This window comes from Balaenoptera physalus, assembly GCF_965194825.1.
Source record: "Balaenoptera physalus genome assembly, chromosome: 20".
NCBI lineage: Eukaryota > Metazoa > Chordata > Mammalia > Artiodactyla > Balaenopteridae > Balaenoptera > Balaenoptera physalus.
Window position 1 is genome coordinate 48,699,083 of NC_138901.1, and position 25,119 is coordinate 48,724,201.

Genomic DNA, 25,119 nt, shown 5'->3' on the forward strand with positions numbered 1-25,119 from the left:
CAGGAGACTGCTATGTAAGTTTGAGCTATTTTTATTAATACAAGATCAGGCCACACTGGGCCTACACTCCCATATTGCAATAATTAGCTGGGCGGAGCATTGGTTGTGCACTTCACACAGAGCATGGCCTCCCCAGTTCACACAGAACACACAGCAGGTTCTCTCATCTTTTCATCTGCTCAGATAGACCCAGGTGCTCCACCTACAGCCCCATGTCCAAGCTAAGTGGTCAAAGTTCATTATGAGACTTCACCAGGTCTGCTCTTGCCCAGACCCTTAAATTGGCTCCCTCTGTGCCCCTACCTATCCCAAATGGGAGTGAGCAATAGCTCTCGGCAAACTCCTAGATACCCTGCTGTGTCAAGCATCGCTGAGCCCTGGCGATTTTCCCTGTTGGGCAACCCAGGTGCTCCTTCTGCAGTGGCTCCCCCTGGTGAAATGTGTCAAGCCTCAGCAGGGCTCAACACAGCTGAGAGGTGAGAGACTCCTCCCATCGCCTCTTATCCCAGTTTGGGGCCATGTGCAAAAGCTGCGTTCAGAAGTAGCTTGAGTCCTGCCTCACTCCATCCTTCTGCACCTGCTGCCAAGTGCCTCTGAAGTGGCAGTTCCCGAAAGACTCACAGCCCTCCATACTGCCACGCTCCAGCCTCGGACATCAACAGCAAGAGCCTGAGCTGAGAATGGTGACTGGGTGTGCCCCTCCCCCCCACCCCAAACTTAAAGCCCAGTAAAACTCAAAACCCACCCTCTCCACCTCCACAATCGGAGAGGGCTCAGAGACAGTAGTCAGCAGAGATCAGAAACTGGGAGGTGGGAATTGGATGTGTAAAAAAGACAGACAAAGTAGCATGTTTTGCTACCATTTATTTGCTATGTGGTATGTACCCAAAGCATGAGTCAGCTCTGGTGCCCTACCCTCTGATCCCAGGAGAGAGGGTGGGCAAGGAGAGCCCAAGGAGAAGCAACCCTGTCATGGGGAAATTGTGGGGGCTGGCAGAGGCAGGGGGGAGACCCAGGCATCCTGCTCTGACTTCTAGCAAGTTCTCCTGCCCTCAGTCATGAGGGGCTCCCTATCCTCCCATCCAATGGTCCCAGGTGCAGCAATCGGAGAGGGGAGGGGAGGAGAAAAAAGGAAGATGACTCAGTGCTGGGTGGAGGCATCTCCACTCTTCATGGCTACTTGGCCCTGGCCGTAACTACAGGCAAAATTGGGTGCAGGTGGCCGGGCCAAGGGCTGTGGTATGGAGTGGGTACTCAGTAGGCGTGGTTGGCAACGTAGAGGGATTGTGCTGCCGCTCCACCATCTTCTCCGCTGCCTTCATACTTGCCCTGGGCCGCAAGGCCATTCACCTGCAAAAGGAAGGGGGTAAGTAGGACAACCCAGTCCACAGGTGCTGAACCGTCCCAGACTACAGCCTCTGGGTGCTGACCCTGCCTGGCTACACACCACCTCCCCACCCACCACCTCTAGCTCCCAACCTCGGCCCGCTTGATGAACTCCTCAGTGGCGGCCCCAGCATTATCCCGTTGCCCTCGCCAGGTGTTGAGTGCAGAGGCCTGCAGGGCACGCCCATAGGAGAAGGTGAGGGCCCAGGGCCGGGGAAGGGGGCATTGGTTGATAGCATTGAGGTTGAGAGATGCCTCCTCTTCACTCTGACCCCCAGACAGAAAGGTCACTCCTAGGGTGGAGAAGAGAAGACAAACTGATTGATCGCTCCTTATTTTTCCAGGGTAAGGAACCCCTGGAGGCCACAAGAACGGGGGAAGAACGTGAGACTAGGTCTTAGGGAAAGGAACAGGTTTGGAAGCACGGTGGTACCTGGGATAGCTGGGGGCACAGTGCGACGCAGGGCAGTGACAGTTGCCATGGCGATCTCCTCTGGGCTATACTTAATGGGACAGGCATGGCCAGGGGTCACCATGTTGGGCTTGAGCAGGGTCCCCTCCAGGTACACGTGATGGTCACTCAGGGCCTTGAACACCGCAGCCAGGACCTGGGGATCAGAGGAGGTTTACTAAAGTTCTGGGCCCCTGCCACTCACTACATTATGTTCCCTGTCTACGGCTGGGTGGGCATGACTGTGAGGGTGGGTACAGGTCAGACTCACAGGTACATTCTGGGATCAAGTAAAAGAGTGCTTGAGGAAGGTGCCTGCATCTGAGCCAGGGACTGTGGGGAACAGGCTCCCTGTCAGGCTTTCTCTGTGGTATACGTCTGTGCCCAGGTGTGGACTCACCTTCTCTGTAACATACTGGCAACGTTTGAGGTCATGGTCTCCATCAGGCAGGATCTCAGGTTCCACAATAGGCACAATCCCATTCTGCAGGTAAGAGCAGAGTAGCTTGGGATGGGCAGTAGGTAAGATGGAAGAAAGCCACGTAACCCTCTCGCCACCAGGCACAGAGCAGCCATCTGACCCCCTCTCACACACATAGGCACACCTGCTGGCAGATGCTGGCATAGCGGGCCAGCACGTTGGCATTCTCCAGAATGGCAAGTGCTGAGGGTGTGCGTTCACTGATTTTCAGCACGCAGCGCCACTTGGCGAAGTCGGCGCCATCCTTCTTGTACTGGGCACAGCGTTCCGAGAGCCCATCCAGCCCTGCAGGCATAGTGCCAGCCTCATTACTCTGCTCCTCTTTGCCAGCAGCAACCACCCAACAACCCTGTGGTCCTGAAGCCCACCCCTCCTGTACCTTGAGTGGTGGTTTCTCCATCAGTCCCGGCTAGAGGCACTACACCCTTGTCAACCTGCAGGGGAAACACAGGCACAGAACTGAACCCAGGCAGGATTCCGCTTGCCACCCCTCACACCCACACACCTATTTCCATGCTCAGCCCCCATCCAGGGCCAGTGGCTGCACCTTGATGCCCACGACAATGCCCTTATCCTGGATGGTACGGGCGAAGAGGACACCATTATCATCTTTCTGGTAGAGTGTCTCATGGAAGAATATGACACCTCCAATGCACTTCTTCACACGGTCATCGGCACTGAACAGGACCTGACGGTACAACCGGCGGTTCTCCTCTGTGTTCTCCACCCCAATTTGGCTCAGCCGCTTGGCCATGCTGCCTGGGGGCAAACAACGTAGGGTGGTAAGGTCATCCCCAGGGCTCCCTGGACACCTCTTCCCCACCTGACCACAGGCCCCGACCTACCTACAGACTCATCTGCGGCCAGAATGCCTTTGCCTGGGGCCACAATCCGGAGGGCAATGTCAGACAACTCCTTTTTCTGCTCAGCAGAAAGGGCTGGGTACGAGTGGGGCATGGTGACAGTTCTGTGGAATGGAGACAAGGTATCAAAGCTGGACCCCACCCACTACCTCCTCTGCTTCCTCTCCTGTCCATATGGAGAGGAATGGCCTTTTCCTTCCACCCCAACAAGGAGGGGCTGGGAACAGGGCAGCAGCAGTCCTTGGCGTGGGTCCTGGGCATTAAAATGGCACCAATCCCTCTGACAGCTAGCAGGCTCAGGGCCTCAGTTCCCACATCTCCTTTTGTCCCTGATGGGCACCCTTCCCAGCCCCAGGGTGGGGGTGGGGAGGTGAGCAGCCCCAAAGCTGCAGGTCTTCTTATGAAACTACTGCCCAAATAAAGATGCCAACCCTTTTTTCACTGAATTTGGCCCCTTCTTCAGGTGGGCGTAAGCCCTGGCCTTTCCAGCTTCCCTCTTCTCATCCTCAGCAGGGCCCTGAGAGAAAATGCACTTACTTCAGAGGCTTCAGAATGAGGCAAAATTACCCATCACCCCTCTTCCCTCAGCTTCTGGAGGAAAAGAGTGGAGGTAGGGAGGAGGAGTGGCACAAAAAACGGCCACAGGCTTCCATAACCTCTTCTCCATTCCGTGAACCTAACTGCCTAGGCAGTCAGGAGAATGGGAGCAGAGGATCAGGGTTGAAAGGAATGAGGAGAGAGCCTGAGAGGAGAGAGAGGGAGAGATGCAGGAGCAGCAGGGAGGAGACTTGTGGGGAGATGATGGTGAGACAGGCTAACTAGTCAGGTGGAAGGACCTAGACCAGGGGGACCATGAAGGGAGGAGAACTGGAGAGGGAACTCAGCCTAGGAGAGGGAGCAGGCTGGTCTGGGTGAGAGAGGCTAACCCCAAGGAAAAATCCAGTAGGCAGAAGATTTGGGATTGGAAAAGCTGCATAAGAGCTTAAGAGGAAGGAGTGGGAGAAGCTGAGCAGTGGTGTGGGGTTTCCAGTGGACAGAAAGGAGAGAGAATGTAAGGAGAGAGCTGAGAAGGCACATCCAGGGGCCCCCAGGAGCAGGGTAAGGAAGGCAGAAAGAAGAGTCAGGGAGAGGAAGCGGAGATGCTGAGCAACTCCCGCTTCACCCCAGGCCTCACCTGTGCGCGGCGAGTTAGCTGCGGCAGCCGCAGGAGCAGCTCCGGTTCAGGTCCGCAGCAGCTGTGGCTCCAAGCCCGGCTCCTGTAAATGAGGCTGCGGCTACTGCAGAGCTACGTGACTCCCCCGGAGGGCGGGGCCAGCACCACCCCGCCTTGGCCACGCCTTCTCCCAGGACTGGAGTCAGTGGCAAGGCCACGCCCACAGAGGCGGGGCGACGAGGTGGAGTGACTATTCTGCTGGGATCTCCGAGGTGGTTGCGCACTGTCCCCCTCCCACCTCGTGGGCCAGCCACCAAGGCCCCATGGGCAGGAAATGGCCTCGCCTCATTTCTGCCACAATCGCCTTTACCATGTGCAGAACACTGTGATGGCTGTTGGGGACGAAGCCTGGTCTGGTGAAGGAGGGTCACCTAAACAATCACAACAGTTGGGTTAGGTGGGACACAGGCACCAACAGTGTGGGAGTCCAGGGCAGAGAGTAAGGAACTGAGTTTCTCTGTCCTCACCCCCTTATTCACCAGGGCTACAGGCAGTGAGCCAGGGAACAAGCAGTCCAGTGACCAGAGTATTTGGGGAAGAAAAGGTGTCGGGGTGTGGGGGGAGACTGGCTTTGGCTCTAGATGCAGTGGGAGGGGTGTGTGGAGGATGCCCAGGCAAGAGGGCCAAGCTGCCTCTCCCATGACCTCATCCACCCACCTCCTACCCAAGAAATAAGATTCAGTGAGCCTGAAGAAATACATTAAATATACTTTATTTAAATAGCATTAAACAGAGCTGGCTCTAAGCCAATTGGTCCTGGTGTTGGGGTAAGGGAGTACTGCAGGTAAAAAGGGGTGAAACAGAGTCCAGCTTTCAGTTTCTTAGCTCAGAAATTCCAGCAATCCCTGTAGCTCCTTGCAACCCCTCACAACCTCTGGGATGGACAGCAGAGTCTGGCAAGAGATACAGAAAAGGCAGCTCAGGGTCACAGGCCAAAGGCCCAAGGCTCCCAGCCCCAAGAAGCACCCACTGAGTTAGAGGGGGGAAAATGGAAGCCACAGAGAAGGCTGCAATAGTGAGTCAGGCCCAGCTCTCAGCAAAGGCTGGGAACCACAGCTATGCTCATCAGTACCCCTTGGGCCAGGCCTTATACCAAGTGCCTTAGTTGCATCAACTCCCTCCCTCCTTTACCTCATAAATATGCTGAACAATGTCATCTAGTTTCTTTAACTCCTTGTCAGAGCGCCGCAGATTCTCTTCCAGGATGTTTCTCTAAAAAGCAAATAGGATGCATAAGCTCTACGCTTAAAAGAACAACATAGCGGGCTTCCCTGGTGGCGCAGTGGTTGAGAATCTGCCTGCTAATGCAGGCGACACGGGTTCGAGCCCTGGTCTGGGAAGATCCCACATGCCGCAGAGCAACTAGGCCCGTGAGCCACAGCTACTGAGCCTGCGCGTCTGGAGCCTGTGCTCCGCAGCAAGAGAGGCCTCGATAGTGAGAGGCCCGCGCACCGCGATGAAGAGCGGCCCCCACTTGCTGCAACTAGAGAAAGCCCTCGCACAGAAACGAAGACCCAACACTGCCAAAAATAAATAAATAAATTTAAAAAAAGAACAACATAGCTTGTGGGGAAAGATAAATATGGCAGGGCGCTTGCTAGTGGTGACAGGAAATAGCCCTAGAATGACATGGAAATTCTTACATGGCTCTGGAACTTGACCATGAGTTTTGCCTTCTCATTTTTCATCTCCAGGAACATCACCCTCAGCTTGTCCACCTATAGATATGTTCAGATCAGTAGGGGTACAGCCTAGGGTTCCCACCAGTTGCCCAGCTCTTCTGTTAACTCTGAGTCACCTCCTGGGAGAGCCACACTTTCTCCTGGATCCAGTTAGTGGCCATGGGCTGACTGTCAGGGTTCAGCTGGCCTGCCAGGGTCTCTTGGAGCACCTTAGTCTCTGTCTCCGCACGTCGAAGTGAACGGGTGAGCTGGGTCACCTCCTCTCTAAGCCTCTGGGGATGAGAATGGAGAGGTATCTAGTAGCCCTCAAAGGTCCTCTCTATCCTTATCCCATGTGGTGAGCAAGGGTAGACCAGGGGACCCAATTCCCACATTTGGGACCCTGGCTACCAGTGACACAGAAGGCAGAGGCTGGGCATCATGATGAACGTACTATGAGCTCACCACTCTTGTCTATCTGCTCTAGGATCTTCTCGTTCTGCTGCTGTATCACTTCCTGGAGTTCCTTTTCATTCTGTGAGGAAAAGGGAGGTAAGAAGGCAGTGGGAGAGCTGGCTTCTGCAGCCCTTGCCAGGAGATAGGATTTTGTGCCTGACCATGCTCAGCCCAGGTGATACCAATTGATAACACTCCAATTCTTCCTCTAGGGCTATGTCAGGCCAGGCACATTTCCATGTTGAGAGAGTTCTGCTAGAGTTCTAGGTCAGCCTGGAAGATGGGTCAGTCTATAGCTGGTTCCCAAACATGTGAATTGTCTGACCCCAGGAAGGGCAAAACTAGGGCAATGGTTGGAAAATCTCCACCACCCAGATTCCTGGAGAGACAACAGCTCCCAGTGGGCCCTCACAGTTGCCCCAGTTCTTCATCGCTTCACTTCCAGGCCCCTCCTCCACCTTGTAGCGCAAGCACAAGGCCTGGTTCAGCTTCTCTATGTCCGCTTCCTTTGCCTTCTGGGCTTCCTGATGCTGTTCTTCCTGGGCCTGCAGCTGAGCCTGCAGATCACATCTAGGGGAGCGAAGAATTCAGCATTATTCCTGTCCCCACCAGGGGCTGCCCGGGCCCTTGACATAAGGGGCTGCTCACCTGACCTGCCCCCTCTCACCAAGACTGCACACCACTCACATCTTTCGCTGCAGAGTCCTGACAGCCTCTTCTTTAGACTCCTGCAGCAGGGAACACAGGCTCTGAAGCTCCAGAGTCATAGTACTCATTTCTGCCAGGCTATTCTCGATGCCTGGGGTTTCTGAAAGAGAAAGTACTAGATAGAGGTAGAGCCCTTTAGCTCTGGAAGGAAGGAGCGTGTAGCTATCACTTCCACAACTCTTATCCATGTTCCCCACCCACAGGATCTGAATGTCCAGAACATTACCGATCCCAAAAGGCAGAAATGAAATGAGCCCAAGTAAAATTGAGGTTTTTAGAGCAAAGCACTTCTCACTGCTTTAGTCCTTATCATCACTACCAGATCTAGAAATAAGGCAGGATCCCTGGAGCCCATCCTAACCTGTAGGCTGATGGGAAACCGTTGATGCTACTCTGGTGAAAGCACTCTTGTCACTTCCAAGCAAGGGCACAGGAGCTGATTCTGGCTCTAAAACAAAATGCAACCATGGTAGAGGGCCCCTCTGGTGACCCAGTCAAGGGTCGGCCATCACGGGAGCCAGGAAGAGACAGGGTCTGTTGGCGGCATCTTCAACAGCTGAAGATATCAGGAGCAGAGTCACAACTTTCCCACCCCTAAATTCCAGGGCCTTTAACCTTCATCTGCCACTGCTGTCAGGGTGCTTCCCAAAAAGGTGCTGTCACTGGGCAGAGGGTGTTCCTGGGAAGGAGCACAGGCTGTGCTTATCGGGAGGGTCTCTGGTTCAGCCTAAGGGCAAAGGAAAAAAAAAAACGTCAGCTGCTTTTCAGGGATAGTGGGTTCCCTGAACTTCCAGGTATTCACCGGCCATCTCCTCGGGATGCTGTTCTATATGTCACCTCTCTTCTCTATCTTCAACTTCTCCATTAGCTCCTTTCCCTGAACTTAATTCTCTCTCACTAGAACAACAATTAAAAAAAAAACAAAAACCCTTCTTCTTATCTTAAGTATGCTTTTAGCTACTGCCTTTTCTTTTTCCCTTCCATTAAAAAAAAAAAAGAAAGAAAAGCCTACATTTCTTGCCTAAAATTCTCACCATGTATGGACTCACTAGCCCACTACACTCAGGCTTCTGCCCCACCATTCCACAAAAATTCTCATTATTTGGTACACCAATGGCATCGGACACCTTTCAGGTCTTATTTTACCTGACCTATGTGATAACCAATGACCATGTTCTTTTAGAAACTTCATTTTCTTCACTTGTGTGACATGACTCTCTCTCCTTCACAGGTAGGACTCATGCCTTTCTGGCTATTTCTTCTCTCTAGCCACAGGTCTTTCTTTAACTGTGGGCTCCTTTTGGTTCATCCTTGACCCTCTTTACATTCCCCAGGTGGCCTCATCTCAGGAGCTCCACAAAAACATCTACTTCTACATGGATGACCCTTCAATCTGTCTCACTCAACTGGACCTTCTCCCAATCTCCAGGCCCAAAGGCTCAACTACCTGTGAAAAATCTACCAGATTGCTCCACAGTTCATCTGAAATTTAGTATGTATAAAGCTGAGCTAACCATTTTTCCTGTCCCACCCCACCAAAAATCTATTCCTCCACCTGTATTTAAGATCCTAGAGCAGGGGAGCAGCAAATTACAGCCTGTGGTTCAAATCTGGCCTGCCACCTGTTTTTGTAAATAAAGTTTTATTGGAACACTGCCACATCCATTTATTTATATACTCTCTATGCCTGCTCTTGAGCTACAAAGGCAGAGTTGAGTAGCTGAGACAAAGACCATGCGGCTTGCAAAGCCGAAAATATTTATCATATTGCACGTTACAGGAAAAGTCTGCCAATCCCAGTTCTAGAGTGTCGCCATCTTTCCAGCAATCTAGAGATCATCATTCACTCTTCCACTGTACTCCTATATCAAACTGGTCACCACGTTGTTACTTTTTTGTTTTAGATTTTTTTGATGTGGACCATTTTTAAAGTCTTTTTTATTGAATTCGTTACAATATTGCTTCTGTTTTATGTTTTGGTTTTTTGGCCGCGAGGCATGTGGGATCTTAGCTCCCCAACCAGGGATCAAACCCGCACCGCCTGCATTAGAAGGCGAAGTCTTAACCACTGGACCGCCAGGGAAGTCCCCGTTCTGTTACTTTTACTTCCTAAATATGTATTGAATTCATCCAATTCATCCCCTCCTCCGTATCCCTTTAGTTCAAGCCTTAAAAAATCTGGCCTCCTGCCTAGCTCTCCAGCCTTTTCTCCTTATCATCCTTGCCCCACATAGCTCCTATAATCCAATCATAAAGAGCTACCTCCCAGTTCCCAAACTCGCCACATTCCACATGAGCAGGGCCTTGGCCTTGTTCACCTGTAGTCCCAGCACCTAACCCAGGTCTTGTCACAAGGTAGACACTACAAAAAGTACCCATAGTGCCTCTATGACTTTCATACTATTCCCTCTGCCTGGTGGGCCTTCCTATATACCCAACCCTGCCCTACAAACTTCTAACCTCAAGACTCTGCCCAAGAGTCACCTGCTCTGAGAAGACATCTTAACTCTCAAAGGTAAAACTGAGGCTCCTTTCTCTGTGGTCATCCAGGCAACCCTCTATCACAATCACAAGCCAAGATGACAAGTTTACATCTGTCTGTCTTCCCTGCAAGACTGGCTTCCTGTGCTTAGCACACGCTGGGGAATGGGGTCAGATCATAAGCAATTCGATTTCAGGATTCTGGCTGTGCCTTTAACTGTTGAATAAGCTAACTAACGCTGCATTCTGAAAAATACCCATTTATTGTTCAGTGTGCACTGTGGGGAAGCCAAAGAAGCAAGGCTAAATTTCTGCTTTCTTTAAATACAGTCTAGTTGAAGAGACCAAACATCCAAGGAAAATTAATACAAGTGCAAAAGGAGAGTAAGTTCATGAGGAATATAGCAGGAGATCACTGAGTCCACTGATGTTTGGGAACATTTCAAAGAAGAAGGTGAACCAGGGAGGATTTTAATAGGAAGGAAAAGGTCTTTCCAGTTTGAAGATAGAAGAGAACGGACGTGGTAACAGCACGCATCTGGGTGCGAATGGGGATGAGACGTGTGTGTAGTACGTAGGCAGTCTATGGGAGTAAAGGGTTCATAACAGGGAGGTAGGAGACAGAAGAAGAAAAGTTTGAGTGACAGGTTGAAGACATCCTGTAGGCAACTGAAAGTCACTGAAGGTCACAGAGATGGAACAAGAGTAGAATTTTAGGAAGACCATTCTATACAATAAGGATACAAGTGGAAAAACTTTCAGTAAACTAGGATTAGAGGGGAACTTCCTCAACTGGATAAAGAATATCTACAAAAAGCCTACAGTTAACATCATACTTAAAGGTGAGAAACTCAAAGCTTTCCCTTTAAGGTCAGGTACGAGGCAAGGATGGCCCCTCTCACCATTCCTTTTCAACACTATAGGGGAAGTTCTAGCTAACACAGTAAGACAAGAAAAGGAAATAAAAGATATACAGTTCGGGAAAGAAGAAATAAAACCATCTTTATTCGAAGATACTGATACAATTGTAAGGGAAGAGAAGGAAACCCCGGACCCTACCTTCTCCTTTAGTTTTGTCTGCAGGAAGAGGGTCAGGCTACGGAGTTGCTCAGTCAGCACCCTTAGCTCTTGGGAATACTGGCGTGTCTTCTCCAGGTCTTGCTGCTGTTTCTCTGCCATGGTGCTGGCCAGTTTAGCCCTGAAATACGGAAGGAACAGAGAAGATGGCCAAACACCAGGTGACCTTCTCTGAGCACTTCTCCAAATCCCCACACAGAACTGCGTTCAAAGAGGGGAAACAAGAGGCTCTCGAACCCTGTCACAATTCCCTTCTTGGAGACTTTAGCTTCTAGAAGCGGTCCTGGGAGAGATACACACTAACAGGGAAGCACAGAAAGGCAGAGGTCTTACTTCAGGTTCTCCATGGTGTCCTTCAGGTCCTCACACTGCAGGCTGCGCTCCCGGAGGACTTCCAGGGTGGTTTTCAACTGACACTCAACCTGGCCCAGCTCCAGGTGAGCAACCTGATTCTCTTGTTCTGCAAACTGGGGAGACAGGAGCAGGAAGGAAGGCAAGGAGCGAGGAAGGGAGGGGGGAAAATGCATCTAAGTGGGAAATTTTAGAGTCCTGGGAACAGAGGCTTTTTCCAGTCCAGAGTCTCAAACCTCACCTCAATTCCATCAGGGAAGAGTCACACTCCTGCAGCTCCCCTGCCCCAAGCCATCTTCCTTACCTCCAGGGTCTCCTTTAGGTCCTGCACCTCCTTGGCCAGGACCGCCTGTTGTTGCTGCAGCTCTGCCTGCATATGTTTTAATGCCATCTCTTCCTTTTGCCATCTGCCAGAGACCTTACGTTAGATCCCATTGGTCCCATATCCTGGATGCCTACTGCCACAATAACCTGAGAGGAACTCACTGAGCAGCCTTCTCCTCACTGCTCTGGGTAAGCTGGCAGAGCAACTGATCCTTCATGGCCAGGTCCTGGGTACAATGGGCATGCTGACTCTGTAGCTCTTTTAGCTGACTCTCCATGCTGGCCAGAATCTGCAGCTGAGCCCGGAGATCTAGACCAAAATTATCCAAATGACACCATGTGGTCCCCAGGCCCAAACGTCCCCACACTTCTGCTCTAAGACAAGTGCCCTAGAGCACTTTCTTGCGCCACTGCCACACCCCAAGCCTCAGCAGGGTACAACTGCTTGCACGCATGCACACACACACACCTGTTGCCAGGCGACTGTTTTCCAACTCCAGTTGTTCTAGTTGGCTTTTGCAGTCCTCTAAATGGGAAGAGACTCGTTCCAGCTCCCTGGAAACCTAGGAGAAAAAGACAGTTTTCCTCCCACAGCTCCTCCTGAATCAAGAGTCCCAAGACTTAGTCCAGTTTCTCTTTCTGGACAGGACAACAAACCACCTTGTTCCTGGGCAAAAACACTGCAGCAAATAAGTCTGATCCTCAGGAAAATGTAGAAACAGGAGAAAAGCTGCTGAAGAAGGTGCTGAAGGCCATCTTATAGCAAAGGGACTGGCTGGTCTCCAAACCCACAGATGGAAAGAAGACAGGTCCCAGGGAGGAGGCTAATGACACCTCTCATCAGAAAGGCCTTCTGTAGAGAAGAAGGAGGAAACCAGGCCTAAGCAGTCCCCACCCCTGGTTTGTACCTGCTGCTTTTCCTCAATTGCAGCGTCACGTTCCTGCAGGGTCTGCCGGCTCTTGGCTGTAAATTTCTCTGTGAGTTGTCGAAACCGGCTCAGCAGAGCTGTCCGTGTTACACACTACCAGGGGAAGCAAGCAGGTCAGAAGAGCACCCTTGAGAGAAGACTCCTAACAGGGCTGGCTGTGAGCAAAGGAGCAGTATAATGGCCCCAAATACTCACATCCAGTTGCATGGATATCCAGTCCTGCTGCAAGGCTGAGGTAAGACTTGCTGTCTGCTGAGCCAACCCTTCTTGCTCAGTATGAAGCCCTACCTGCATGAGAAGGATTGTCAGTGCAGGGGGCCCTGTCCCTCTGGATACAGAGAAGTAGGGGTACATGACCATCCTCCCAGTGTGTCAGTATGGATCCCAGGAAAGAATATGCCCTCAATTACCAGTTGGGTCTGGGTTTCCTTCAAAAGCCCTCTGAATTCCCCCATGGATGCCAGGTCCTGTTCCAGCTGGCTGATGCGCTGGCTGGCGTGTGCACAGAAAACCTCTAGCACTGTCTCTGCCTGTTTAGAGAAGAGGTTGAGAGGACATTGTGGGCAGAGGAAGGATACAGCACAAAAAGCCATAACTATCCGTCACACCAGTAGTTTAGTTCATTATTCCCCAGTGCAAGCAGTTCTCAGGCCACCCATCTGTGTCTCAAGTCAATTTATGTTCCTGCAGGAACCTTAGGAAGAGAACTCCCACATCCAGGAACAAAAGCCTGACACCTTACCGCATCTTTGCCTCTGAGGGCCATTTCCTCTCTGTGCTTTGCCTCCTCCCTTTCTGCTTTGAGGCTCTGGAGCCTTGCCCTCAATTTCTTCAACACATCAAAACAGCAGGACACCAAGGTTTCTGTACGCCGAGACTATAAGATAAGAATCATATACTGTGTCTGGTTTCTTTATTTGGCTGAATTTCAGTCCCACCAAAGGCCTCTGCCTCCATCTGCATGCTGCTTACCTCCTGACTCAGAGCAGTTTTATCTTCATCTAAGTGCAGCAGAGATAGGTGAAGCAAGGATATCAGCTCTTTAGAGACCAGCACCCATGACTGCTGTAGAGGGAGAGATGGTTAGGCTAGATCAAATAAAGTCATTAAGCAGGAAGTAAGCAGGGACACTGAGGAGGAAGCCACCAACCCCAATTTCACGCTCCCAATAAGGAAGAGATGTTCTTAACAAAAGGAAACCTCCCTTCACTGCCATGGCTGAGTACCATCCATCATCTGCTAACTGCTCAGGAGTCGCCATTCTTGATCTTCACAGGAGACCCAGCAATGGTATAAGGTCAAGCAGCACTTACCATGACATTCCTGGCCTGCCGCAGAGCCTGTCCAATCTCCTGGCTCTCCTGAAGATGCTGAGGTTTCTTACTCATCTAGTTGGAGAAACAGAGTTGCCCCTTTTGCATAGGCAACATGTACCACCAGCAGCTCATTCCCCCTACCACCGAGATACAGGAGCCTTTCCCATTAAAATCAGGAGCAAGGCTCACAGCTTGATGAAGCCAAGTCAGAAAAAATCCAGAGGTAGGTAAAAAAATTACTTTTTAAAATAACTTTTTTTTCTGATTATGTGTTTACTGTAAAATTTTGGAAATAGGAAAGTGAATAAAATGGAAAAAGAATCATTATCAATTTCACCCCTAGAGCAGTGATTCTCAACCAACAGTATAGCACCCACCCCAAGAGACTTCAATATACCTCCACACCAGATTTCCTTGCTATAGGGATTTGCTGTAACTGATTGAGTATGTTACCTCCCTCAGGTGTCAGAGGGAGAAAAAAGTTGTAGACTACTGATTTAGAAAGAAATAACTATATTTAATAAATTCTAAGATGATTGCCTTTTTACAATTTTTTTTTATTTTGGCCGCACTGCGTGGCATGTGGGATCTTTGTTCCCTGACCAGGGATCAAACCCGTGCCCCCTGCATTGGAAGCACAGAGTTTTAACCACTGAACCACCAGGGAAGTCCCTGTCTTTACATTTTAACACCACTGACATTGGTATGCATTCAATATTGATAGTATCTTAGATTTGATGAAAGACAGTAATGCTTAAGAAAAACCACAATTGAGATTATAATATATAAATAAATTTGGGGTCCTGCTTTTCTTACTTAATTTTATTATACTAATGTTATTTAGCCCTGAGTTTATATTTAGTCTCCTCATTGCGAGCCTGAGACTAGGATATGTGCTTTAGGGAGACCTATCAAAGTGGAGTATCACTCGTTTTTAACTTCTGCTGACATTTTACCTCACCTCAAAGCCTCTTAGAGGTTATATGAACTCTGAACTCCTTTCTTTTTTTTTTTTTTTTCTTCTTTTTATTTATTTATTTATTTTTGTTGATCTCTAGGTATCTTTTTTTTGGCTGGGCCATGGGGCTTGTGGGATCTTATTTATTTATTTATTTTTGGCTGCGTTTGGTCTTTGTTGCTGTGCGTGGGCTTTCTCTAGTTGCAGCAAGTGGGAGCTACTCTTCGTTGTGGTGCACAGGCTTCTCATTGCAGTGGCTTCTCTTGTTGTGGAGCACTGGCTCTAGGTGCGTGGGCTTCAGTAGTTGTGGCATACAGGCTCAGTAGTTGTGGCTCACAGGCTCTAGAGCACAGGCTCAGTAGCTGTGGCGCACAGGCTTAGCTGCTCCGCAGCATGTGGGATCTTCCCGGACCAGGGATCGAACCCATGTTCCCTGCATTGGCAGGCGGATTCTTAACCACTGTGCCACCAGGGAAGTCCCTGAATTCCTTTCTTTAAAAACCATGAACATTAAACTTATTTTTCCATGCTATTAAAAACTCTTGGCAGTCCAGTGGTTAGGACTCTACACTTCCACTGCAGGGGGCATGGGTTTGATCCCTGGTGGGGGAACTAACATCCTGCATGCCGCACTGCACGGCTGGAAAAAAAAAAAAAACTCTTCATAAATATATTTTTAAATAATTGTAGGATATCCTATCTTATGGATGTACCATTATTTTTCATTTTTTAAAAGTTATCATCTTTATGCAGAATTTTTTTTTTCCCCTTAGGATTTATCCCTAGAAGTGGGGTTACTGGGTCAAAAAGTTTGAACTGCTTTGAGCAGTTTAAATTGCCTTCAAAAATGGCTGAACCCGTTTAAAGGCATAATGTTCAAACAAGAGAAAAAAATTTTAAATGTAATATTAAATACAACTGTTTTAAAGCATAAAAAAAAAAAAAGATTGAACCAATTTATGCCCTACTGATGACAGGACAATGCTTAGCACTATTATCTATTTTATTCTTTGCTATTTTGCCAGAAGAAAATAGCATCTCATGTTGCAATTTGCATTTCTCTGATTACCAGTAATGGTAACCGTCTCAAATATTTATTTACTACTCATTTTAATTTTCTTAATCTCTAATGGTCTGTTCATTATCTTGGAGCAGATGAAAATCTTAGTGTGCTATGTGGAGTAGATAAGTATGATTTCAAAGGCAGCAGAGCCCTAGAGAAACTTTGAAGTTCTGAGAGAAAAGTGGGGAACCTTCATTCCTGCTGCAAGGCAGCCATCGTCTAGGAAAAAGCCTAGTGCTGGAGCAGCAGTGCTGAGTCACGATGCTGCAGCAGTCTGGATATAAGGAGGCAGATCTCTTAGAGTTCATCGCTCCCCTCCCCAGCAAAGCAGACATTGTTCCCGACTGCGTCATGCAGTAAGGCACAGTTACCCCTGGAGCCCTGGAACAGGGCACACATACTGCTCAGGGCTGGCCAGTCAGGCAGGTGATGAGATTAGCGTGAATGAGGCAGCCAAGCGGCAAGGACATGGCACTGTGATGGGGAATGGCTGAAGGCACTGTCATTTCCTCTCTTTGGTTCTGCTCCAGTGGTCTCTAAAAGAATTTGGCAAGCTTCAAGGAAAGAGGGTACAAGGCCAACTCAGGGATGGGGAACAAGGTCAAGGACAAGAGGAAAGGATACAAAAATAAGAAAATACACGAATGATGAGCCTATGGCTTCCAGGATTTTGACAAAAAGTAAAATCATTATTTTGAGGATATTTTCAACCCAAAGGAGGTCTTTGGAGTCTTAGAGACCATCTTTTTTTTTTTTTTGGCCGCGCTGCGCGGCTTGTGGGATCTTAGTTCCCCGACCAGGGATTGAACCCTGGCCCTCGGCAGTGAGAGCGCAGAGTCCTAACCACTGGACTGCCAGGGAATTCCCGAGACCATCTCTTCTTAGCAGCAGCCACCTATTACCTCAACAGTCACAACACTGAGGACCTCAATTCCTTCCCTGACACATTCCCTTACTTCCTTGGCCTGTGCTGTCACAGCAGGATTCCTCTTGAACAATGGTCTTTAAACTGTTTTCCTCTCATATCTCCTACAGTAATTTTGAAAGCTGGAGTACCCTTACGTTTAAATTGTTACAAAGGCTGTAATTTCCACCACCTTATAAACATTGACAGTTTGAAATAACACTGTTACATCACTCTTAAATATACCCAATGGTATAAATGTTACATACACCATAATGATTTTTTTTAACGTTTTTATTGGAGTATAATTGCTTTACAATGGTGTGTTTCTTTCTGCTTTATAAACCATAATGATTTAATACCTATTTGATACCTTTAGAAAGTACACAAAGCGGACTTCCCTGGTGGCGCAGCGGTTAAGAATCCACCTGCCAATGCAGGGGACACGGGTTTGAGCCCTGGTCTGGGAAGATCCCACATGCCGCAGAGCGACTAAGCCCGTGAGCCACAACTACTGAGCCTGCGCGTCTGGAGCCTGTGCTCCGCGACGGTGAGAGGCTCGCGCACCGCGATGAAGAGTGGCCCCCGCTCGCCGCAACTGGAGAAAGCCCTCGCACAGAAATGAAGACCCAACACAGCCAAAAATAAATATAAATAAATAAATTAATTAAAAAAAAAAAAAAAAAGAATCCATCTGCCAATGCAGGGGACACGGGTTCGAGCCCTGGTCCGGGAAGATCCTACATGCCGCAGAGCAACTAAGCCCGTGTGCCACAGCTACTGAGCCTGTGCTCTAGAGCCCGCGAGCCACAACTACTGAGCCCACGTGCCACAGCTGCTGAAGCCTGCACGCCTAGAGCCTGGGCTCCACAACAAGAGAAGCACACGGCAACGAAGAGTAGCCCCCGCTCACCGGAACTAGAGAAAGCCCGTGCACAGCAACGAAGACCCAATGCAGCCAAAAATAAATTAATTAATTAATTAAAAAAAAATACATGACATTCTTCTTTAACAGAAATTTTATATCATCCCTTTTTCTCCTTGTACCTCTATTTTTACTCCTCTCAGAATTTTATCCTAATAAAACATACTTTTACACTTTAAACTCTGATATTAGTATCTCTGTAATGACAACAAAAGTTCATCTAAATTTAAATAAATTAAAAAAAATTTTTAATTCCTCTGACCATAAGATTTTTAATTAATTAATTTATTTATTTATTTATTTATTTATTTATTTTTGGTTGCATTGGGTCTTTGTTGCTGTGCGCGGGCTTTCTCTAGTTGTGGCAAACGGGAGCTACTCTTCGTCGCGGTGCACAGGCTCCTCATTGCGGTGGCTTCTCTTGTTGCGGAGCACGGGCTCTAGGCGTGCGGGCTTCAGTAGTTGTGGCACACAGGCTCAGTAGTTGTGGCTCGTGGGCTCTAGAGCGCAGACTCAGTAGTTGTGACACACGGGCTTAGTTGCTCCGCGGCATGTGGGATCTTTCCAGACCAGGGATCGAACCCGTGTCCCCTGCATTGGCAGGCGGATTCTTAACCACTGTGCCACCAGGGAAGTCCCACATAAGATTTTAAGTGAGAAAACTCTCTTTTGGATGGAGAAATATTTTCATCAGTTGTATACTAATCACTGTAATAATATAATTTTTAATTAAAATCATAAACATATCCAGTAGAATTTTACTGGCGATCCATCTACTAATGAAATAGATGGAGCATCCCTCCCCTTATTAGTTCATGTGTCTGTGATTACTATAATTCCTACAATAAGACATAGTTCAGTAAGAATTCTATGCCTATTTTCCATTCTTACGGATACAAGATTTATGTGAGGGAATTCCATGGCGGTCGTGTGGTTAGGACTCCGCGCTCTCACTGCCAAAGGCCTGGGTTCGATCCCTGGTCGGGGAAATGAAATCCCACAAGCCATGTGGTGCAGCCAAAAAAAAAAGATTTCTGTGAGAAAATTTCTTCACATAAATAATGGAAATAAGTAGGAATGAAAGAACGGAAGAAGGGCATGTCACCCAATTCTAGGAACTCCTTTGGAGATACATGCCGAAAATCTCACAATGAACTTCCATCCACTGACATAACTGAAGTCTTCCCTCAATTTTGTTGAAAGCACACAAAAGTGACATGTTACATAATCATTGCAGTCATTTGCCTTCTCAGCACGTACACAAATATTTTCTATTGTCCTTTGAATGCTGCCTCTTGACAATGTAAGATTCAGGACAGGTAGTAAATATGCTCTTCTTTATAGTAAAGTTAGTAAATTGGGCAAGGGTAATTGAGAATGGGGAAGTAGGAAAGAAAACAAATTAGTAAAGAGTACATTTGGAAGATGAGGATCTAGAAACCGATTCCTTTAAAACTTTCCTTGCTTGCACTCCCTCGGAAGGTCTTGATGTACACCCCAGGGGTATAGTGAGTACAAACAGCTCTAGGGGATTTTCCAGATCCTCAGCTTTTATACATATTCTAAGGAAGAGGGCCCACTGGGGTCCTCCACACTTTGGGAAGAACCTTCTTACCCCACTGGAAGAGGTGTCAGTCTGTGTGCTGCTGTCCTGAACTTCTGGGTGAGGGCCAGTCAGCTGGCTCTTCCAGTCCTGCAGCTGGCGGGAGAGAATCTCCAGAATGACAAGAGAGTTCAGCAGGTTATCTTCCAGGTCATGTCGAGATAAGGCAGTGAGATCTGGAGGACGGCTGCAGTAGGAAGAGAAGAACATGAGAAGAAGAGAGGGAAAGGGATGGGAGTGGCAGATCCAGGGGAATGAGGTCCAGGAGCACAAAGATACAGGGATACTTACCCCCATAGAAGGTGCTCTGTCTCAGAAGTACTGTCCTTGGTGCCCACCAGGCCTGTTTGGGAAGTGTTTGTACTCCTTTCCTGCTGTGCTGGGGGAGTAAACCAAGTCCCCACCGAGCAAGTAGAGAAAGGGGTAGTGCCAATCGCAGCATCCCGAAACACAGAGGGAAGAGATAAGCTCTGGCGGAGATTTTCCAGCATGACGGAGGTATTTACACCTTTTTCCAGCCAGGCCAGAGGAGACATCCAAGGCCCCATATCAGAGACGGGAATGCTACCAGCATGTTCTACTGCTGGCCCTGGAGCTGCCTGGGATTCCATTTCTCCTGGATTTGGGGTCAGGCCTGTGGATGGAATATCATCCGTATTTGAGACAAGAGCTTGATCTCCCAGTTCGGCCTCCTCAGGGAATGTGGGAAGGCTCATTTCCCTCTCCTCTGTAGTTCTGTGCTCTAAAATTTCCTCCCCTGGGTCCACAAGACTGACAGGGAAATCTGCTGCTAAGACAGTTGAAGGGGAAAGCCAGAGCAGGGAGGAAGGCAACAAGGCATTACTTTCAGAAGGGACTAAGTCCTCAGGCACAGCCTCAGTCCTACTGTCCTTCAGGCTTTCCTTGGAGCAGTGTAGCTGTTGCTCAGAACAGGGATTTTGTGGGTACTCCAACAGATGGGATGGAGGATCCTGAAATGTAGGTTTCTCAGGCATAGCAAGAACAATTTCTGAAAAGTTGTCTTCCATGCAGGGGGCCACCCCGTTTCTCAGCAGATCTCCTGGCCTCAAAGGCTCATCTAGAGAGAAGCTGTTTGTCTCTGCCATGGTATCTAGATGCACCTCGAGTGTAATGTTTTGCTGCTGCCCCCCTGGAGAAGGTACAAGGACCACGGTTTTAACCACACTGTCGCCCAGTAGGTCTACTGCTTCCTCAGATGTTTTGGGAGTAGAATTGGTTTGGGGAATCAGATTTAGGGGCTGCTCATCTGATTCATGTTGACAAGCTTCTAGACATGTTGAGGGATGGCTGAACTGTTCTGAAGGGGCGTCTGTCTTCTTAGCATTGACAAAATCCAGTGGAGATGAGTTGTTGCTGCCTTCCTGCCAAAGGAAACAAAAGTAGTTGACTAATACAGTCAGCTCTGGTTCCCAATATACAGTTATGGGTGCAGGATACTGTCTGAACTCAAAAAAGGAAAGAGTTCTCATTACCTTTACTTAGGTAAGAACTTGGCTAAGCCTTGCTACTTACTACAGAGACCCAGTAGAAAAGCTGGGAAGCCATTCTGGGTCCTTCCAAGTGAACCAGGTTACAGTATAAACAAGTCTAAGATAATCTATCCATGTCATGGGAAGATGGTGGCTTGAAAGTGACCCCACTCTTCTCCAATACTAACTCCAATCCACTTCTAGGGTAAGAGGGACCCCTGGCTCAAGTTCTACAGTTGGTATAAGATTTTCTTCCTTTTGGAACAGATGAGAAATTGGGGACTAGAGTGAGAGAGCACTTGGCCCACAGAGATCCATGTACCGTAGGAAGAAAGGGCAACATCAACCTGTGCCAGTGACCTAGTCTCCTTGACCGCAAGAACTGAGGGTATCCTGAACACATGGGTTGAGGCCATTCAATCCTTGGGATTTGAAGAGCTCTAGCCTTTGTAGCAGAGGAGAATGAAGAGCAGAAAGACTCTTCCTGGTGCCCTGAAAAGGGAGTGACAACCTCCCAATTGCTGGTTCATAGGGACAGAGACCACTGCACTTTCTACCACTTGCAGGGCTGCTGGTCCTGAGACTCAATGAACAAAAAAAGGAAAATATGAATGTACTTATGTGGATCCAGTAGCCAGAGAAAGGACAAACCCTAAGATAGTTAGGAAAGGTAGGCCCTACCAAAACACAGCTGACGGAAGAAACAGATAACAATTTGCACCAAAAAATATATGCATACATAAGAAGATCTGAGTACAACTCACACACACAAAGACTTTCTGGAAATAATAAATATTACTTTTAAACCAAAAATTTTAGTAATATGCATTGAAAGAGGATGATCAGAGTTAAGACAAGAATTACTGGCCTGGACAATCAAGTGGAAGACATATCGTAAAGACAAAAATACAAAGAAATGTAAATCTGAGGGAAAAGCTAAGAGAGCTGGAAAATAAATCCAGCAAACCTAACATGTGAATAAAAGAAGTTCAAGGAGAAAAGAGAACACATACAGGTGGGGCACTGATTAACAAGTATTAGAAGAAAATTTCTCTAAGGTAAAGAAAGATCTGAGTTTGCATATTAAAATGGCTCACCAAGTTCCAAGCAGGACTGACAAAAAATGATAAACTTTCTGAACTACCAGAACAACAAAACTATTTTAGAAGCTTTGGATTATAAAGACCAATTATTTACAAAAAAAAAAAAGAATTAGACTTACATGAAATTTCTCATTTACAGCAGTGGATGAAACTTTAAAACATAAAGTTGAGCTAAAACTTCTGATATTCTAGCAATGTCCTTGGGTATTGGTTACAACGATGTGTGCTTTATACAAGTTTGTTAGGCTCAATGTTTTATGTACTTTCATGTATTTTATTTCAAATTTTCAAGTTTTCTTTCAAAGTGCTAAAGGAGGGACTTCCCTGGTGGCACAGTGGTTAAGAATCTGCCTGCCAATGCAAGGGACATGGGTTCGATCCCTGAGCCAGGAAGATCCCACGTGCCGCGGAGCAACTAAGCCCGTGTGCCACAACTACTGAGCCTGCGCGCCACAACTACTGAAGCCCGTGTGCCTAGAGCCCACGCTCCACAACAAGAGAAGCCACCACAATGAGAAGTCCGCGCACCACAACCAAGAGTAGCCCCCGCTCGTCGCAACTAGAGAAAGCCCACACGCAACAAAGAAGACCCAACGCAGCCAAAATAAATAAATAAATTAATTAATTAATTAAAAAAAAAAAAACCTCCCAGAAAACAAAAGTCCAGGACCAGATCATTTCACAGGTTGAATTTACCAAAATTCAAAGAAGATTTAATACCCATTTGTCTCAAGCTCTTCCAAAAAATTAAATAAAGAGAAGGAAACACTTCCTAACTCATTTTACAAGGCCAAAATTATGTTGATACCAAAATCAGACAAGGACAACACAAAATTCAAAAGATCTGGCAGACTAAAAAAAGTGCAAGGACAGAATAATTAACTATCTGCTGATGGATATAATAGAATGTGACATCCTTTGAATAGTAAATATGCTTTTTTTCATATGTTCATGGAACACTCAGAAAAATTCATCCTATACTTGGCTACAAAGACAACAGATTACAGTCTGATCATAATGCAAGAAAAAAAATTTAAAAGGTGACACAAAATGGTTTTTAAGCACTTGGAAATTAAGAACGCCTCCTAGATAACCCCTGGATTAAAGGTAAAAATCAAAAGAAAATTACAAACTAGCTAAAAAGCATGACAAAGGATGACTATTTATAATATACACTTAGAAAATGATGAAAAAGAAATTAAGAACCCCTCCTAGATAACCTCTGGATTAAAGGTAAAAATCAAAAGAAAATTACAAACTAGCTAAAAAGCATGACAAAGGATGACTATTTATAATATACACTTAGAAAATGATGAAAGAGTTAACAACCCAATAGAAAAATGAGCAAATAATATAAATAAGCATTTCACAAAAGAGCAAACCCAAATAACCAACTCACATGTAAGAGATACACTCACTAGTAGTCAGGAAAATGCAAATTAAAGTAACAATAAGATACCACATCAGACTGGCTAAAATTTTAAAGATCTCTAACAACTACTACAAGAGGTGATGTGGGGAAATGGATATCGTCATACAATGCTGGAGAGAATATGAATTGTAATAGCTATTTTAGATAGCAATCTGACAAAATTTAAAATTAAAAATATCTTTCCTTCAAAACAATAATCCTACTCCTGAAAATGCATCTCATCGAAATAAAGGTATCAGTACAAAGATATTTACATTAGCATTGTTTGCAGAAGCAAAAAAAGTGGAAGGATAAATGACCATTTATGACTAAATTATGATTCATGCATACCACAGTATCTTATGAATTAGCTCTACACTAGTTGACATGGAGGGATTTAAACCACATTGTTAAATGAGAAAAGCAACAGGCAGAGAAATGTATACAGTCAATCCTCATTATTTGAACTGTATACAGTCAATCCTCATTATTTGAACTGAGACATAGCTATGTCTCTCAAGACCTTTCACAAAAGTACAACTCAGTGTGGGCAGTTCTACAAGGAGCTAGTTTCAACTCCGGTGGTCCAGGAACCCTGTCTGGAAGTGGTGTAACTTGATCCCAGGGGAGTTTTGACTACCTCTGGGAATGGATGGACATTGCCTCATTCTTGCAGCTGACTGACATCTCCGTAAGTGAGTCCCTATTAAGAGGGAGACCACTAACCAAAGTGATAGTATTTCTGAGACGTTTGGTAAAGACAGAATGGGGGAGGAGGTGATGAAAAAAACTAACAGCTAAATAGAGGTGCGGGTTCTCAGTGGACTTCCTTTAGCGACCCTAGGGTACCTCTCTGTTGGCCTGAATAGCTGTAAATGGATGTCACCGAAGAAGGAAACTTCATTATCGTTATTAATTACGTTCCAGCCCTGGCCCTCTGTTCCTCTGAGCTCTCGGCCTCGGCAAAGAGCCCAGTCGAGAGGCTGGCCAGGCGAATCTCACCTGCAGCCCTAGCTTGCACAGTGATGGGGTGGACGAGTAGGCTATCGGGGGCCCTGTTCCCGAGTTGGTGAGGGCACCAGGTTGCAGGATAAGTTCTCGGAGAGGCGTTCTCATAGCTGCTTTTCCCTAAAACAGAAGAGAGAATGTGAGAAAGCCTGGGCTCTGCCAGCCTGCCCGAAGAAGCTCCCCTCCCTCCCTAAGAAGCTCACGAGCAATAACAAGAGTAGGCTCCAGGGCTTCCCTGATGGCGCAGTGGTTGAGAATCTGCCTGCCAATGCAGGGTACACGGCTTCAAGCCCTGGTCTGGGAAGATCCCACATGCCGCGGAGCAACGAGGCCCGTGAGCCACAATTACTGAGCCTGCGCGTCTGGAGCCTGTGCTCCGCAACAAGAGAGGCCGCGACAGTGAGAGGCCCGCGCACCGTGATGAAGGAGTGGCCCCCACTTGCCGCAATTAGAGAAAGCCCTCACACAGAAACGAAGACCCAACACAGCCAAAAATAAATAAATAAGTAAATAAAATTAAAAAAAAAAAAAAAGAGTAGGCTCCAACCCCAGTCCTCTGAACATCAGGACTAACATTAGACTCCACATGCACCCGTCCCCAGGCTCGATCCAGCTTTCCACGACGCCCGGCAGCCAGCCACCCCGACCCGAAACCCCGGCCCATCTCTCCCTCCATGAGGCACTCTCGCTCACCGGTTGGGGCGAAGGCGACACGCTAAGGTTCAGTTTTTTCACCCGCCACATCTTCAACACAACACAGGGTGATCACCTCCTAGACGCAAGAAGCGACGCCATGCTCACCCGCCGTCTTTATTTGAACCTGCTCCGCGCTTCCCGATTGGCTGCGAAGTCTCAGTGCGTCAGGTGGGCGCGTCCGCTCCGGGCTCGAGCCCGGCGGGCGGGGGCGGGGCCTGTATTGGACCCGCCCCGCCCGGCCCCCTGTGCGCGCGCGCTCTG

General features: G+C 47.7%; 2 protein-coding genes across 4 annotated transcripts; both read right to left on the reverse strand.

Annotated features, from left to right (window-relative positions):
- Window positions 1-849: 849 nt before the first annotated feature.
- ALDOC (aldolase, fructose-bisphosphate C) lies at window positions 850-4,499 on the reverse strand. Its single transcript, XM_082442833.1, has 9 exons — window positions 4,356-4,499; window positions 3,164-3,285; window positions 2,866-3,077; window positions 2,698-2,752; window positions 2,443-2,603; window positions 2,238-2,321; window positions 1,820-1,994; window positions 1,480-1,679; window positions 850-1,350 (listed from the first exon to the last, which is right to left on the reverse strand). Exons 2-9 carry the CDS (start codon window positions 3,273-3,275, stop codon window positions 1,255-1,257), a joined length of 1,095 nt encoding a protein of 364 aa, XP_082298959.1. The 5' UTR covers window positions 3,276-3,285; window positions 4,356-4,499; the 3' UTR covers window positions 850-1,254.
- Window positions 4,500-5,090: 591 nt separating this feature from the next.
- On the reverse strand, window positions 5,091-25,011 carry SPAG5 (sperm associated antigen 5). 3 transcript variants are annotated; one of them, XM_082442780.1, is made up of 24 exons: window positions 24,856-25,011; window positions 24,157-24,282; window positions 19,442-20,532; window positions 19,163-19,337; window positions 13,695-13,769; window positions 13,354-13,443; window positions 13,124-13,258; window positions 12,792-12,911; window positions 12,577-12,669; window positions 12,361-12,474; window positions 11,922-12,015; window positions 11,615-11,762; window positions 11,433-11,535; window positions 11,111-11,244; window positions 10,760-10,898; window positions 7,835-7,946; window positions 7,581-7,667; window positions 7,199-7,319; window positions 6,970-7,081; window positions 6,510-6,590; window positions 6,193-6,348; window positions 6,038-6,112; window positions 5,526-5,606; window positions 5,091-5,287 (listed from the first exon to the last, which is right to left on the reverse strand). In XM_082442780.1, the coding sequence occupies exons 1-24, from the start codon at window positions 24,904-24,906 to the stop codon at window positions 5,216-5,218; spliced, it is 3,585 nt and encodes a 1,194-aa protein (XP_082298906.1). In that variant the 5' UTR covers window positions 24,907-25,011; the 3' UTR covers window positions 5,091-5,215. The 3 variants fall into 3 exon arrangements, with proteins under 3 accessions (XP_082298906.1, XP_082298905.1, XP_082298907.1); XM_082442779.1 differs by having other exon boundaries at window positions 13,354-13,446; XM_082442781.1 differs by lacking the exons at window positions 5,091-5,287; window positions 5,526-5,606; window positions 6,038-6,112 and having other exon boundaries at window positions 6,230-6,348; window positions 6,521-6,590; window positions 13,354-13,446.
- Between the last annotated feature and the right edge of the window lie 108 nt (window positions 25,012-25,119).